The sequence below is a fragment of the Drosophila mojavensis genome, unplaced genomic scaffold (genome assembly GCF_018153725.1).
Source record: "Drosophila mojavensis isolate 15081-1352.22 unplaced genomic scaffold, ASM1815372v1 contig_36, whole genome shotgun sequence".
Taxonomy (NCBI): Eukaryota; Metazoa; Arthropoda; class Insecta; order Diptera; family Drosophilidae; genus Drosophila; species Drosophila mojavensis.
The window spans coordinates 4,330,253-4,347,117 of record NW_025318858.1 but is presented as its reverse complement, the minus strand read 5'-3'; the positions used below and the strand labels follow the sequence as shown (position 1 = coordinate 4,347,117).

General features: G+C 37.5%; 1 protein-coding gene and 1 long non-coding RNA gene across 6 annotated transcripts in view; both read right to left on the bottom strand.

The window, feature by feature from the left end:
- The window catches only part of LOC6575965 (rRNA biogenesis protein rrp36), an 81,918-nt gene extending 75,027 nt beyond the window's left edge, over nucleotides 1-6,891 (bottom strand). The window contains exon 1 of one of the 4 annotated variants that reach the window (XM_015164902.3): nucleotides 5,262-6,891. In XM_015164902.3, the coding sequence (XP_015020388.1) occupies nucleotides 5,262-6,464 (1,203 nt within the window). In that variant the 5' untranslated portion in view covers nucleotides 6,465-6,891. The remainder of the gene's footprint in view (nucleotides 1-5,261) is intronic. The other 3 variants (XM_015164904.3, XM_015164900.3, XM_015164901.3) reach the window with 3 other exon arrangements.
- A 412-nt stretch (nucleotides 6,892-7,303) lies between these two features.
- LOC26527376 overlaps nucleotides 7,304-16,865 on the bottom strand; it is a 31,348-nt gene continuing 21,786 nt past the window's right edge. The window contains exons 2-3 of one of the 2 annotated variants that reach the window (XR_001449352.3): nucleotides 9,902-10,046; nucleotides 7,304-7,679 (exon numbers count right to left, since the gene is read on the bottom strand). This is a non-coding gene — a long non-coding RNA (uncharacterized LOC26527376). The remainder of the gene's footprint in view (nucleotides 7,680-9,901; nucleotides 10,047-16,865) is intronic. The other variant, XR_004364002.2, reaches the window with a different exon arrangement.

The following is a 16,865-nucleotide window of genomic DNA, read 5'->3' as shown; positions in this document are numbered from 1 at the left end:
GTTGCTAATGAAAGCGAGCTGAAGTAGACCGAAGTGGTAAATGGAATGTTTAATAGAAGTTGTAGAAAATACTTTTGCTAATGTCAACAGCAGCAACAGCAGCAGCAGCAGCAGCAGCAGCAGCAGCAGCATGAGCTAACACAGCAGCAACATGCAAGTGCGACATGCAAGAGCCAGATCAACAATATTCCAAGCCAAGTTACAATGAAGCAGTTAAAAGCAGCACCAGGCGCAGCACGCAACACAACAGCAACCGGCCAAGCAACAACGACAACAACAACAATAGTAAAATATATTGTAAGCAGCTGCTGGCTCGTGTTAATGTAGCTGCTCCCCTTTGAACAGCTCAAGGTCAAGGCAAACTAAGTTGTTGCTGATGCTGCTGCAGTTGTTGTTGCTGCTGCAGTTGCTGCTTCTGCTGTTGCTGCTGCTGTTGCTGCTGCTGCTACTGTTTCTGCTGCTGCTGTTGCTGTTGTTCTTACTGATGATGCTGCTGCTGTTGCCTCTGTTGCTGCTGCTGCGGCTCCTGCTGTTGCTGTTGCTGTTACTGATGTTGCTGCTGCTGCTCCTGCTGTTGCTGATGTTGCTGCTGCTGCTACTCCTACTCGTCGTGTTGTTATCTGCTGCTCCTACTCTCCGTGGCAGTTGCGTTAGACGCTTTGCGGTTTTTATTTCGCTTTGAGCCGCTTTGCCAATTGAAGTGAGGACTAAGCGCAATTTAGCCTGCGGCTTCTGCTGCTGCTTCTTCCCCATTTGTTGTTGTTGCTTGTTTGTCTGCAAATACATTTGCTAACAGGCAGCACAGCAAACAGCGGGCGGACGGGCCATAGTTGTGATAGTTGTTCGGCATAGACATTGCGAATCGCACACAAAAGGCAGTTAAAAGCTTATGAACACAGCAGGATGCGAGAGTTGGTACAAATGCGAGAGCATGATAAAGCGACAGCAGCAAAAACAAGTGCAACAGCAACAAAAACAATCGAATATGTTGCTGCTAAACTGACAGCACAGCGTGGGCAGAGCACATGCTGCGGCGGGGGCGTGGCTATCAAGGGTCTGTGTGAGTGCAAATAAAGCTGCTTGTAAAGGTCAAGCTCGGAGCTGAAGACAGCAATATCAACAACATTAGCAGCAACAGCAGCGGAAGCGAAGTTAACAACAGCAGCAACAACAACAACAACAGCAATGCTAGCAGAAGCAACAGAAAATCCACCCACAGCAGCATCATCAACATCTACAGCAATCAATTTAAAGAAAATTCCTGCAACTATTGCTGTTGTAACAATAAAATTTCAACAGCAATCGAAATGCATTGCACAAATTTTGACAAATATTTTGCTTACATTTGATCTATATTTGCTTTTCACACGCGCATTCACACATACATATGTATATATTGACATACATAGATATGTATATTGTGACAGCCAAAGCCCAAAATGTGAAAAGTATTTTGCGAATTGAAAAATTTATTTTGTTTTATGTGCATATGTTGCCAGGTTGCCAGTTAAGCCCTAGCAGCAACAGCAATAGCGGCAATAATAACAACAACAGCAACAACAACAGCTTCTGTCAAATCAGGTTAAAGGTTTAAGCCTGCGCTTTCAATGCAAAATATACTCTAATAATGAGTATTACCAATACTTTATATTGTTATTTATAATAATACAAATTAAATAAGACAATTATTTATAATAATATGTATTATAATTAATAATATAATTTCTCTAGCAATTCACTTATTTCATAAAAAATCCTATTTTATCCTTCTCACTACGTTAGAGTATATTCTATTCGTCAAACACATTCTTCACTGTCTATCACGTAAACTCAACGTTACATATTTTATTTCCTTTCGAATGAAAGCAACTAAGCTTTATGATTTTTAAAAATATTTGCATTTAGCTAAAACTGAATTTTAGAAATTGTACTTCAATTTAAATGTAAATTGAAATGGTACGACAAAAAACAAAGCGAAATAATTTTAAATCACATTTAATGAGCAATTTGATTTGCATTCTTATTTTTAATTTTTATTTTTGTTAATTAACTTTGTTTAATTGTTTAACAAATTGCAATTTGCTGCGCTTTGAAATTAACTAAAAAAAAATCGCGCATAAAAATCAGTGGTGAAAATTGCGTATACGCCCGGATTGACCGTACTTGAAGCGTTAATGAACAGGAACAGCATAAAATGCAAGCAATTAAAGTAACTAACCGGGATAAAATGATAAATGATAGACAGAGAGATACTCTGTAGATTTTAATTCTTTTTTGTTATACAAATTTTATTTTTATTATATATATATATATATATATTTTTTTTTTTTTGCGAATTGCACATTATATTATATATATACATACATTATATTATATATCTATTTTTATTTTATTTTATTTTATTTTTTTTTATAAAGTATATATGATTTTTAAGTATACAGACCAAAGCATATCCTGTAGCTAATATATTGATCTTCTCCTTAACGCTATCTACATTTTGCTCTACTCCAACTGGCTGCAATTCCTGTCAACTCTAACTATCCCACATTCATTTCAGTTCTAGAGCATGCTGAATGCTAAAAAATGCTTTACCAACTTTGCAATTAAGTGCAACAGCAACAAGGACCGCAATGAGAGCAACATGCAAATAATGCATTATGTAAACATCGAGCAACATTTTACGAGCGGCTGCTGTTGCTGCGGGGCGTGGCTGGGCAGGAAACAATAGCGCCACGGCGTCATCCGCAGACATATGTAAATAACTGTGTCACAGAGCACGAAAGCTAAGCCAGCCAGACAGCGGAGACGGACAGCGGGTAACTTGTCAGCTCGAATGGCTCAGCGCCAATTTTCACCTGTCGGCAAAAGGCGGCACGCTTTTTGTAGCTCTTCTGCTTCCCCTGCTGCTGCTGCTGTTGCTGCTGCTCAAAGAGCAACACCCACACACAGACACGCACATTTTGCTACATTTGTTATTGTTGCAGCTGTTTTTACATCCCGACAGCTGTTGCTGTTCTTGTTGTTATTGTTGCTGTTGCTGTCTGTTTATTCTGCTATTTACAATTTTTTTTCTCTTTTCCTCTTCAAGTTGATTTTTAATTTTTTTTTCCCCCTGCTGTTGGTTGTTGTTTTCAACAGTAATTATATGATAATTATGAATGTATTTTCGCACATATTTACACAAGGCATTTAAATGTGGCAAGTGGCATGTGGCAAGTAGCAAGTGGCAAGTGGTAAAATGGCAATTGGCAGCGATCTGGCTAAAGCAATTTGTCAGTGACAATTGAGGCAATATTTTTATGACAAATTATGCGAACATAATGAAAATTAATTAATATTTAAGTAGACAAATCTTTGGCACTTGCTTCAAAGAATTTGCTTGAGCTTAATATTTATTTGAATGTATATATAAAAAATATATATTTTTATTTTATTTTTTAAAATTAGTTTTTCCATCTCTTTCATCTCATCTCGAATTGCCTTTTCTTTTTATTTTATTTAGCTATTTAGACCACGCCCCCTCGCTGTTACGCCTTCTTGGTGGAGCAATTATTTGTTGAGCGTTAATTAAATGTGTCCTGCGCAATTAGGAAAAGGTGTGCGCCCCAGAAAGCGAAGCGGCAAATGCAGCAAAGCGATAAAGCAAATGCAAAGTGGAAATGGCAATGGCAATGGCAATGGAAATGGAAATGGAATGAAAAATGAAAATGAAAAATTTGAACGAAATGCGCCACGAAATGCAATTAAGAGCTGACAAAACAATAGCTATGCAAAAAGTGCAAATTAAATGCAACAAATTGTTGCCATTGCTGCGGCTTGTTGCTGTTGTTGTTGTTGCAATTGTTGCTATTGCTGTTGCTGTTGCTGTTGCTGGTTTCAATTAGCCAGCCGCAATGGCCAGCGCCCATTTGGACAGACGATTGGATAAACAATGGGACAAACTGGTTCAGAAATCTGAAAAGCGGCATTGGCCCTTTAACAAAAATTCTGTAAATATTTAACAAACTGCACAAAGCCAATTCGTGTTGCTGATGTTGTTGTTGTTTTTGTTGTTGTCACTGTGTTGTCAGCGCTGCAGCTGGTAAAGCCAAAACACAAACGATATTAGCCATGGTCAGTGCACGAGTCGAGTGAAGTCTGTATTTACCAACACTTGCAAGTGTAGCACACACGTCGAGTACACTGAGAGAAATTTTAGAGTATTGTATTTTTTCAGTAACGATCATTTGGACTTTACGAAAATTTATAGTTTTAGTGATTAAAGTGTCGTAAAATTATTGATGATTTATTAGTAGTAGCGTACACTGAGATAAATTTTAAATTATTTATAATAATTTCTAGCTGATGCGAGTGAATGCGGAATTGAGGATCAAGATTAAGTTGAACAACACAATATTTGAAGCACACTGTAAAAATTAATCGACTAACTGATTGAAGATCAACGTAATTAGAAAACGCTTAGAACTTGATTGATTAATGTTATTTTATTTTTATTTTTAATATATTTATTTTATTATATTTCAATATTTTTATATGATAGTATTGTTAATATTATTTTATTAAGCAATTTATTGATTTATAAGATCAGCGTAAACCGAAATTAGAAATCACTTAAGCCGTATCTAAGGTTATTTTATTTATATATTTTATTTTATCTATTTTATCAATATTATTTTAAATATTTTTATATGAAAATATTATTATTATTTTATTAAACTATTTATTGTCTTTAAATATATTTTTTTTTAAATATTTTGATACGAAATTTTTATTATTATTAATTAATTTTTTAATATATGTATATATTATATTACTATAAATTCCTTTTTTTTATAGACTTCGATATATTTATCTATATAAATATATTTATATTTGATATACTTCTATTTTCCGTATTTCTGTAACTTCCCTTTACTTCACTCAAACAACCCTCGCATATAGCTTTAAAATTTTCGAATGACTCAGCGTGTTTCATTGCTTTTTCTACAGTGTAATTATTGTACGTATGTGAGTGTGTGTGTTTGTATGCGTGTCTGATTTGATTTCTGTTTGTCTCTCGGCTTGTTTGTGTTTGTCTAGCTGGTTGACCAGTGTCTGGCTACCAACCAACCCAATTTGCGGTCCATTCTGCTGCTGTCGCTGACTTATCTCGCTACGCTGCGTATTTACAACAATGTCTAATGACATCATGACAATAAAAATGTATATGCTATATAGCTATGTGTATATTATAATGGAATGGGCGCAATGCCAAAACTTACCTCATTATCAATGCCAACGACGGCTCGGCTTCTTATCAGCGGCGCATTTCTGTTTCTGATGCTGTCGCGCAATGCCTGAAGTTCCTTCTGATGCTGCTGCTGCTTCAGATGATGCTCATGCTCGATCTTGTTCCACTGCTCGTTCGAGAAGAGCTGCTCCTGACTTGAGCTATCTGCGCTGGGCTTTGCCGTTGTTGTCTTCAGCTGCAGCTGCACCTTCTCCTTGCTGGGCTTGAAGAGCCAATTGAAGATGTTGCGCTTGGCTGCTGCCTTGGGGTGATTAGCTGCCACATTTGGATGCTTGTTGTTGTTGCTGTTGCTGTTGCTGTTGGGTGCATTCGACACGGATTGATCGTAGTCGTAATCCTGTTCGCTGGCACTCAAGTCCGGCAGCTTCTGGCTGAAGAAGGAGTAGCGCGGCATTTGCTTGGCCAGCTCGGCAGCAACGTTCACTGCCTGATCGGCTTGATCATCCATCTCATCGTCATCGTAATCCTCGTCATCATCATCGTCCTCATCGTCGTCATCGTCATCATCTGCGCTGTCATCCTCATCGCTCTCCACGAGCTGCTGCTGCCAGTTGGGCGCACGCGTCGAACGCGCCTGCATCCAGGCGGTTGAAATGGAATCGCGATCGAAATAGCGCCTCGAGGAATACATGTTGCTATCATTGGCGGCAGCATGCTGCACTGGTGCATCGGTCACCACCTGAGTGGCGGGAGCGACTCTGGTCGATGGAGCCGCTGCCGTTGCCGTTGCCGGGGTCGTCATCAGCGACTGTCGCCGCAGCTCGGGAAAAACGCGCTGTTGCCAGGCAGCATGATGCCGATTGTGATGACGCAAGTGATGCTGTTCACCTGGCCCGCCGAGCAGCAGCTGGTCTGGCAGCGGCGGCTGCCGGTTCTGCTCGTTGCCCGCCAGCTCTGCCCGCAAGTGCTGCTCGTGCCTCAAGTGATGGTAGCCGTTGCCCAGCTGCAGTCCGTCCAATCCGTTGCCAGCTTGTGCCCATTGCAGCTGCTGCAAGCGCTGCGACTGCAGATGATTGCGGCGGGCGCGAGCTCCGTTCGGTGCACTGGTTGTGCCATTGTGGGCGTGGCGATGCGGATGCTCCTCGGCGTAGCCCAGATCGGCCAGCAGGAGCAGCAGCAGCAGCATTAGCGGGTAGCAACCCTTGCTGCTGCCTCGCACTTGAGGCATGCTCATGGCAAATATATTTGCAGCTAGCGCTCTAGAAGTATCTATAGCTTGCAAAGTATCTGTATCTGTCAAAAGTATCTTTAGCTGTACAAATGATTTGCAACTGATCTGCTACTTGTTTTCCTTTATTAATCTCTTATTGTTGTCTCTTGTTTTTCTCGCTTTGTTGTTCCTCTCTACTTAAAACATTTTCTTTATTTTCTTTTGTTTATGCACTTTTTGAAACGCTTATAGTTATACTGAAATATTTTGCAATAATATCAATTATTATTGCGTTTTACACTGCAATTCACAATCAGAAATTCACATGTAATAATTATTTTTTGTCATATTATTTTACACAAGATTTAAGCAATTATAAAATCTTGAATGCGTATAACTTTTAATTTTTAATTTTATTTATTTCTTATTTTATTTTTGTATAAATGCAAATATTTTTAATATGTATATTTCTTGTATAAATTTCACTTTTACTTTTATTTTTGTATGATTTATTTATTAAATTTAGTTGAATATTCTTTTTTTTTTTCAAATATTTCTGAGTTTAATATTGCAAATTTGGTTAGATTGTAAAATTTATTCTTTGATTTTAATTTTCACTTAATTAATTAACTTCTTATAAATCTTAAGTATTTTGATACAATTTTATTTGTTTTTAATTTTAAAGCAACTTTTTTATTTATTTAAATTAATTCACAATTATTGTAATTAGTTTTAATCAACTTGTTTTTCGATTAAACAAATTTTTGTTATTACATCAAAGCACCAAGAAACATTTTCAATGAAACATTTTAATTTTTGATTATTATCAAATTGAGAAAAATTGTTTGTTTTTTGACGAACTATTTTTTTTTTTTTTTTTTTTTAATATTCAAGTTTCCATATATGATTTATTTATGATTTGAAATTACACGCGATTTACCGTTTTTTATTGCACGCACATTATCTTAGGCATATGCCACACGAGAGACTCATATATGTTCAGGCAATGCCCAGAGGCTTTTATTATTCTTATAATGCACGCCTTTGTTTTGTTTACCTCAATCAAATAGAATACCGAACACCCTTGGTTTAGTATAGGGAGCGATGCGTATGGTGAATGCGTTCAATCCGCACATTCGACGACACGGGGCGACTTACAGATAACAACTGAATCTGAATCTGAATGGCAGCAACAAAATCTGAACTGATGCGCCGCAATGTTGAGAGCACATGTCTGCACTGAAAGAAATAGAGAGAGCGTAGGTGCATGAGAACGGCTTGCACGGTGCAGCAATGGGCAACAAGACGGAATTATAAATATCAAAAATGAATTAATAAATATTCAATAAATCTTATGCGTAATATATTTATTTACTATATTTTCAATACGTTTGGCTAGAGCAATTGTTTTTGTTGCCATGTAACGGAGCGCGCAACATGTCTAGACACTTACACTAGCAACATGTTGCTCGGGCCGAAGAGAGCGCGCGCAGCATTTCTGCGCTGGATTGCAGCATGTCAGGCCAGGCACGTTGTAAAGATCGAACATGTTGGAAGCGCAGCTCTCAAACATGTTGGCGCAGACATTGACCGGCTTTTGATTGTTTTTGATCAACATTTTGTTGTTGTTGTTGTTGTTGCTGTTAGCAATTGGCATTGGCAACACAGACGAAGAGATGCCTATATGTATGTATGTATGTCTGCATATGATGTATATTAAGGCACGGCAACTACTGCAACTAGGGTACTAGAAGTGGCAACAACGCCCACATGTTGCATGGAAGAGCCGACAACAACATCTTCAACAGACGCCAACGACAATCATCAACACTTCCTTGCCCCCCCGCGCGCGAGACGCACACACGTCTGTCAATAGCTGCGAGCACTTGATCTCAAATGTGGGCAGTGTACACTGCACAGCACAGAAATAAAGAATAGCAAGAAGAAGCTAAGAACAAATTACATAATCAAATTTCGTGGCAATGTGCGCGACTGCAATATTTTCTTTTTTGAAATGTTGCTCAAGAACTTCTTAACCACAGACAATATGCGTAGTTCTATCTGCCTCAGCCCCTCTCTCTCTCTCTCTCTCTCTCTCTCTCTGTCTTCCACTTTTTATCTGTGAGTTTTATATTGTGTGATTTCAAAGGAAATTGAGCATCATCTATATAGTATTTAGTGCTACGACCACCGCCAACGGTAGCTGGGCACAAATTTTCCAACTAATTGCCATTAAGCTGCGGGCAATGAGTCACGAGATTTTCTGTTCCTTCTCTCTCCCTTTAGAGAATTTCATAGCTAGATTTTGCGTAGAGGGTATGCTGTTTATTCGATCAAACTTGTGACAGGACAGAAAATCATATTTTAAATGATATCATTAAATGAAGTCCGTCAGAAAATGGTTGCCTTTCTAGGGTATCTGCTAGTTGGCTACACCCAAACGACAAGCTCTATACCGTACATGCTTTCATTTATAGTTTTTAGCTAGGGTATATTCTAGTGAGTTGAGCCCAGTCAGAACCGCATGCTCTGTACCTTTTTGTTTCTCTGTGGCACCAACAGGAAGCGTGAATGCATCTTAGCAAGTCCATAAAAAATCAAATCCAAGTCACAGTCCCATTCCAAGTCTCGTTTTCGTAAGTATGATCAATGATAAAAGGGTTGCCCACAATAAAAACGAGAAACAGAATTTTATGACGCAACCAAAAGGGTAAGCAGACGAGGGGCAGCATACCCTGCCGAGACACGAGCATAAATTGATTTTCCTGCGAAGCGTGCAAATAGGATTTGTCAAGTGATCAAATCGAATGCATAATTCCAACTAAATTCCAGAGGTGGGCAATATAATCAGTCAATAGCTTGCTCAAAATATATATAATATAGATATATATATACAATACATATGTATAGATATAGGCATTGGTATAGGTATTTATATAAAGATCTACATTCAAGGTATTTTCCCTAGTTAAACATTGTTCCCTTTTGTTCTTGGCTCTTTCATGTGTTCAACTCTGTTGGTCTCTTGTAAGCTCAAAGGCAAACAACTTGGCTCACAGATAAAGGCAGCTGCGCTAGTTATAAAACAAGGGAAGAACAGGGGCAAGAGAGCTCGAAATAGTGTAACGGACTGTATGCATGTGCATGTATGTGTGTGTGTGTGTACGTGTAACTGGGCTATAAAGTCATGCAAGCCATAAAACGTGTATTATGTGTTGAATTTAACGCCTAATTTGAGACGTCTGTCGCTTGGCTTAAATGAGACAAACAAATGGTCCAAATGGCACACAACAAAACAAAATTCGACAATTGGAATGATGAATGTAAATAATAGAGATATTAGGCATTGTGCGGTTGCACAATTGTAATTTAATGTGGAAGCCAAGTGCGAGAAGCTAAGCTCTGATTTTCAATGGACATATTCACATGTTGTTTAAGTTTTCTTTACTTCTACTACTTACTTCTTGATATATGTATTCCTGAGAAATAAAATCTTCGTTAAAGACCAAGACCAACTGTGCTGATGCACAAAGGTTCAGTTGCTGCTTGAGTTAAGCGATTCACTAAAACCGGCCCTAGAACCGGTTGAGAATTATTACACAGACACTGCAAAAAATAAAAATGAAAATAAAAAACTCTCCTTGCAACTGTGACGAGGCAATTATGTCAAAAGAAATTATTATTGATATCTTTGCTTGTTTGCTTTCAGGTAGATTTAAATATCAATATTTATTTTTGGTTTAATGAAATTAAGAGCAAATCAACAGAGAAATTGAAATTTTAGTTGTATTTAGTTGTATTTGCAACTGCAGGGAAAATTATGGTTCTAGTTAAAATATTTTCAAAACATTATTTTTATTATAAAAATTGTATATGATTATTAATATAATTTTTATATTATTATTAATGACATTGCAACATTTTCTAATGGTTACAATTGACTTAATTTTATTTTTATTTAATTGTTTATTTCTCTATAATCTTATTAATATCCATTAATTATTATTTACTTATCAAAAAGTAGCTTAGTACTACCACGATATCCTAAATTAAACTACTCTCTAATCTAGCTCACTAAAAAGTATATTAAACTAATTTTAGTTGAAAACTTTATAAAATTTCTACACCATTACGATTCTGGTGAAGAAGAACTTAAAGTTTCAAATGTAAAACCAACAGTTGGCTGTGTCATCAAGTATTCAAATTGGCCAAATGGCAGCCCGCATTGCCATATGCCAACTAATTGGCAACGTTTACAGCTCTTCAACTTCGACTCTCAGCGCAAATAGCGCACTCTATTACCGTCTTCTTCTTCCGCTATTCCACTTTTCGAGACTTTGCGGCAATTAAATAATCATAGCGCACTTTACGCTGCACTCGGGCAAAACCAAGCGACTCGTAAGCCAGAAACCCACATCAACCATGTGGCAACGCCAGAGCGGAGTGAGGGGTGGTGGTAAGGGGCTAGCGCTAGGCACCTAATGAAATCATTGCCTCTGCTCGATTGGGCGCTAAAAATAATCAACGTGCTAATTAAGTTGACTAAAACTTTGCCAAACAGTGTACACAGCTAACTTCTGCGGCCGGGTGGCAACGCTGCCAGACATACTGAATTGCCGGAGAGGCGAGAGCTCGGTTGGGCTGAGTATGCTGTGCGGTGCTGGGAACTCTGTAATAAAAGCGAAACGTAAACTTTTCTGTAACTTTTTTATGTGTTTAAACTATTTAAAAAGTGCCACGCCCCACAGACGACGAGCCCCCAAAATAGCAAAATAAATAAATATTCACACGCACACACACACACACACAGGCACAGACACAAGCACAAGCACAACAAAGTTGATCAAACAACAACAAAATTTTAATTGCTTTAATGAGTCGCCTGAAATATCAGTAGCTAGGTAAATAAATATTTGAGCTGACATTTAACACACAACGATTCGCAAGTAAAACAAACTCAAACAGAAAACGTTTCACTTTTTGTTGATGAACACAATTAAATACTCTTTTTCAACTTTTGGGTTCTGTATTACTGGCATATATTTATATTAAACGACATTATATTGTTCCTATGTCTATACAGAAGTCGTATCACATAGCTCTACTTTCCTTTAATATAAAAGAGGAACGAGAATTAAAGAGAAGGGAGAAATCTAATGGAGAGAAAAGAATAGAAAAAACACTGTGAGAAGAGAGCAGTAAATTAGAGACAATTAGTTATGATGCATTACGAGAAATATGAAACCAAAAGTCAACTTTCTAGGGAAATAATAAATAATCATATTTTACAGATCAATTTGTTAATCTGATTCTGAGATTGGACGTGAGTAAAGTAAAATATAAAATAAAATAGAAACCCAGAGTATTTAAAGCAGCAAAATCATTTTTGTCGTATATATGTATAAGGCTAGAATGAACAAAATACCCTGTATTTTAAAACAGATTTTAAAATTTGTTAGTACAATAAATACGTTTAACTGAAACGTTTTAATATCAATCGGAATATTAAATAAATATATTATAAAATAAATATATTAAAATAAAAATATATGTGTATATAATTATTATTAATAAAATTTTTATTTCCATTTTGCATTTGCATTTTATTTCGTTTAAAATTAAAATAAAATATTATATTATTATTATATTTATATATTTGGATCTATTTATCTCTATCTACATTTTTCTTTTTCTTTTCCGTTTTTTTCTATTTTAAAATTAAAGCTGCCCATCATAGGGTATATCATAGTCTTTACATCGAACTTTAACTACAGAGCAATTAACAAAGTTTCATTAAGTTATACATAATAAATCAAGTATAAATATATATAATTTCTATTTTTAGCATCAATGCCCACTCTCTTTACTTATACAGGGTATTTGATTGCAATTAAGTTTAATTTAAATGAGTACAGACATTTGGAGTCGGAATTTAGCTAATCGCTCATCGAAATGAAATATTAATTGCTGCCTGTGACTTTCGTGGATAATTAGAGACACGTTCTCGTTTCTCTCTTTGCGTCTCTCTCTCTCTCTTTCTCTCTCTCTCTTACTCTCTCTATCTCTATCATTCTATTGCTTTGACAAACACGCCCCGAACAGACATCAATTAGCATTTTTAATTGAGTCTAGCAACTTTGCTGATAGATGCGAATCAATCAACAGAACCCAAGGGGCAACACACCCACATCTGCAGGAAAAAATCAACCACAACAACAGCAGCAACAGCGACAATAACCACTCGAACTCTTTCTATAGAAACAATAACAAAACGTTTGCCAAATTGCCAAATGGCAACACCAAAGTCAAGACTTGGTAAACAAGTTCAAGCGATGATGATGGAAATCATGTTTTCCTTTCGCTTCCAAAATACACTGTGAGCAGGGTATGCGAATATGCTTAAGATGAATGTAAAGAGTTGAAGTGGAAGTTCAAGAATAATATAATATATATGTGATTTGTTTAAATGTAAGCATATGTTACCTATTCATCTATCGACAGGACTCTCTTAACTAAGGACGTTGAGTTGACAGTATCACCGAGCCTATTCGAAATTCTCCTGTATAACTTTACTATATATTCTATATAATAGATATAATAAAATGATATATACTATAAATATAAAATAAAATATACAACTCTTTCGTCTAGTGTGTTTAATATTCGTTCATTCAAGTTTATCTTCTCTCTCCATTTCTCTCTTTGTTTTTGCCCCTTGTCTAAGTATAAGCAACATAATTTTATACACATTTTTAGCGATAGGCCAGACACACGGAAAAAATAACTAAGCCCAAGGGAAGCGGCTGGCAAAGCGCGCAACTTTAGCAAGAAGCACTAACAGCAGCAGCAGCAGCAGCAGCAGCAGTAGAATTGGCATTTGTTCGATCCGTGTTTAAACAATTTATAAGTTTTAATCGCTGCAAAGAAAATAAGTAGAATGCAGAAAGGAAATTTACAAACAGCTTACAAAAGAGTTTGGCTTCTGGAAGTAGAAGCAGCTAGGCAGAAAGTTCTGTAAAAAACCTTTGTTTTCTGATGGTAAATAAACTTTAATAATTGGTGTAAAGCATTATAAATTGAATATGAATTTAAAGTAAACATTGTTAACTACCTATTTAAAATATGAAAATAGCCTTTGAATATATTTTAGTTTTTCTTTTATTGATTAAATTTAATTAAAATGTTAAATTTAAATTTTTTTAAATTTAATTTAAAAATTTAAATATACTTTAAATACATTTGTATATATTTTATATAAATTTTCATAGACTTATAATAAGTATAATTTTTTTGTTTATTTTCATGCTCATTTGGGTTTATCTGAATATATTGCTTATACCATATTATTTTTATACTCATAACTTAGCTCACTTTTTCTCTGTCTATATTTTTTGCTTAGCTAAACAGTTTTGCTACATCCGATGCCTGTTAAAATCTCACTCACCCAAATATGTTGATTTTCTTCACACTTTGTGCGTTTTTATTGCAACCTCAAAGCTCAACTCTGAACCTCTTTAAGTGAGTGAATAAGACCATGCTGGCCATGCCCACACGTATCTGTTCCGAGCTGTTATTCGCTCTACCTGCCACACATTGTTGCCACTTTTATGACAAATGGTAGAATATCATAGGTCCCATTCCTAGTCCAGTTCATGCCACACCATGCTCAACACAATGTTGCGTCCACTCAGTCTCCCTTCTCCCTTTCTCTATATGTATCACTTGGCTACTGACACGCCCTCAATTTGACCCGCTGGAGACTATGAAGCCAACTACAATGGCCAGCAAGCTACAGCACTTTTGGTCTGAGACAAATGCTTTGCCATTGATGGTAGTCCTTCTTCCTCATCTTCTTCTGCTTTCTCTTCTTCTTCAACTAGTCCTCGTTAAAATCTGAAAAATATGGCTGGGCTTCCATTAAACGCGTCTCACTATCTGTCGGGTTACAATTTCCTTGTGTGGCTGCCATCCTGTGCCTCTCGGTCCCAGTCTCATGCCCAGCCTCTGCCTCAGCATTTACCTCAGCCTCTCTGGCTCTGTCCCTGTCTCCTTCTCTGTCTCTGTTTTTGCCTTGTTAACAGCACAACAAGGCGACAGCTTCCGCAGCTTCCAGCTCATCCTTCCGTGTCCTGGCTAAAGTTTTACGCGTTTTTTCTCATGTCTCCAAAGTCGTGTGTTGTTATTCTATTCTTGTTGTTTTCTTTTTCATTTTTACTCGCTTTTTTGTTGTTGTTTGGCATCTTCCTTTGTCTGGGCTTCTTTCAGTGAAAGAACGCATTCGCTTTGTGTTGACTAAAATGGTTTTTAAAGATGAATGCTTAGGGCTCCCTGTTTGCCTATATACGTACGTACGTACATCGACTAGACACACTCTCTGGACCTCCTTTTTGACAATGGCAACGCATTGATGCAAGTGCTGCGGCACTGCGGAAGTGCTGGGCGTGTCGCTGCAAGTCGGGCAAACAGGTTGCAAGTGCCAACTGACTGAGTTCAACTTGTTACACCAAAAGAGTCATGCGAAAGTTTTCGCTTACCAACACTACAGTCGTGTGCGGCAAGTGTTGTCAAGTGCATTCACTTGACTTGCTCGAAATTGGCATTCACTGAAGAAGATGTGGCAAGAAGCAGCTGTTGCAAAGGGAATACTTAAAGTTCTATGAGGTTGTAATACTTTATAATATATGCTAAATTCCATGGAATTTTCAGGTATATGCCTAAGAGTATTCATTTAATTTTCTACTTCAAATACTAACAATAACTAACAAAGTTTATTCCTTTCAACCTCAAATAAACTAATATGGCCTGTCCTCTCACTCTCCAAGAAGTTTGACTGGTAAAAGTCATTACGCTTAGTGCTAGGTCGAAAATTTAAGAAGTTTGCCACAAGCAGGAAGTCAGTCACACACATGCCCGCCCACTAGTCAGTCCATCCGTCCATCATTGGATGAAGTTTGGTCAACTGACGTTGCCTTTGTCAATTTTTGTGGCAGCTAAGCCTACCTAGCCTGCAAGTGAGAACTGTAGCGCTGGTCATCAGCCGTAGGAGGCAGTAGATAGGCCTCTAGGTTGCTCTCTATGGCAACGCCCGTTCTGGGTAGGCGTGGCTGCTGGCTGGCTGGCTGGCTGACTGACTTTGTTGCCGTCAGAGTTACGCTGAACATCAAAGTCGGTGGCAGTCACGTAGGTGGCAACCAGCAAATAAATGCCAGCTCTATGGGGCAGTAAAAGCAGAACGAAAACATAAGGAAACTGTGGCATTCAAATGCGCCCAGGCGCCCAGATCTCCCCCAAAGATTACCTCCATGGGCAACATCTCGCAATCATTCTCATCAGAGTGGGTGCACGCTTTTAAAGGAATATTAAAACAGAGGCTCAAAACTACCTCACAACTGATGCCATCTCTGCCTCTCTCTGTCTCTGCTATATACATGCATATACACAGAGATACATACATACAAATATATAGGTATCTTCACTCTGCTGGATTGGGTCTCTTCACATAGCTCAAGGTCAAAATAAATACAAGCACACACACGCACAAAAGACTGAAACCAACTGGCAAAGGCAAATCCGAATCTCTACCGAAATGTGTTGTTGTTGTTAACCCTGTTCGCCCGTCCCACCGACCGTCTCTACGTCCGTCCGTCCATCGGTTTGTGGATAGCTTGCGAGTGTTTTTGTGTGTGCATGCAAATAAATATACAATTTTTATGAATGAACACGTATGATGAAAGAGCAATGTGCCAGCACAAGTCCCAATACAATGGACCTCATATATCCAAAAAGAAAAGAACTTTGGGATATTTTGTGAATAAAGAAATATTTATGAAAATTATAAATGGATACAGAATAAAACTGATTCAGAAACAATTTAAAGAGAAATAAAAGATAACTTAGAAAAGCCTTTAGAAACACGTTATATGATTGTATAATTTTCGAAGTATTTTTTATTCCTTTTCATCTCTCCCCTCTCGAAGAGTTTTTCGTTCATGCTCTTTCATTCTAGCTCTTATTCCTATTTTTACTCTGTTTTACTCTGCATCCCTCTCTCTCTCTCCGTTTTCATCTGTTTCTCTCTATCTCATCCTATCTCTTTCACTCTCAGCTACATTTATCCTTTTTTATAATCCACCTTCCTCTATCTCTCTCTCTGTCTCTGTTTGCCTCTGTGTGTCTCTGTGTATCTCTCGCCCTCTCTCTATCTCTGTGTCTCTTCCTCTCTGTCTCCGTGTCTCCTTCTTGATCTGTGTGTCTCTCTCACTTTGTCTCTCACCGTCTCTTTCTGCCTGTCTCTCTAGTTCTGCTTTCATATTTCTCTCTCGCTGCCTTTCTCTATCTGCTTCTAATACTCTCACTCTCCCCTCTCCGGCTGTTTCTCTTTCCATCTGTCAGTCCGTCCTTATGTACACTCATGTCATCTATATT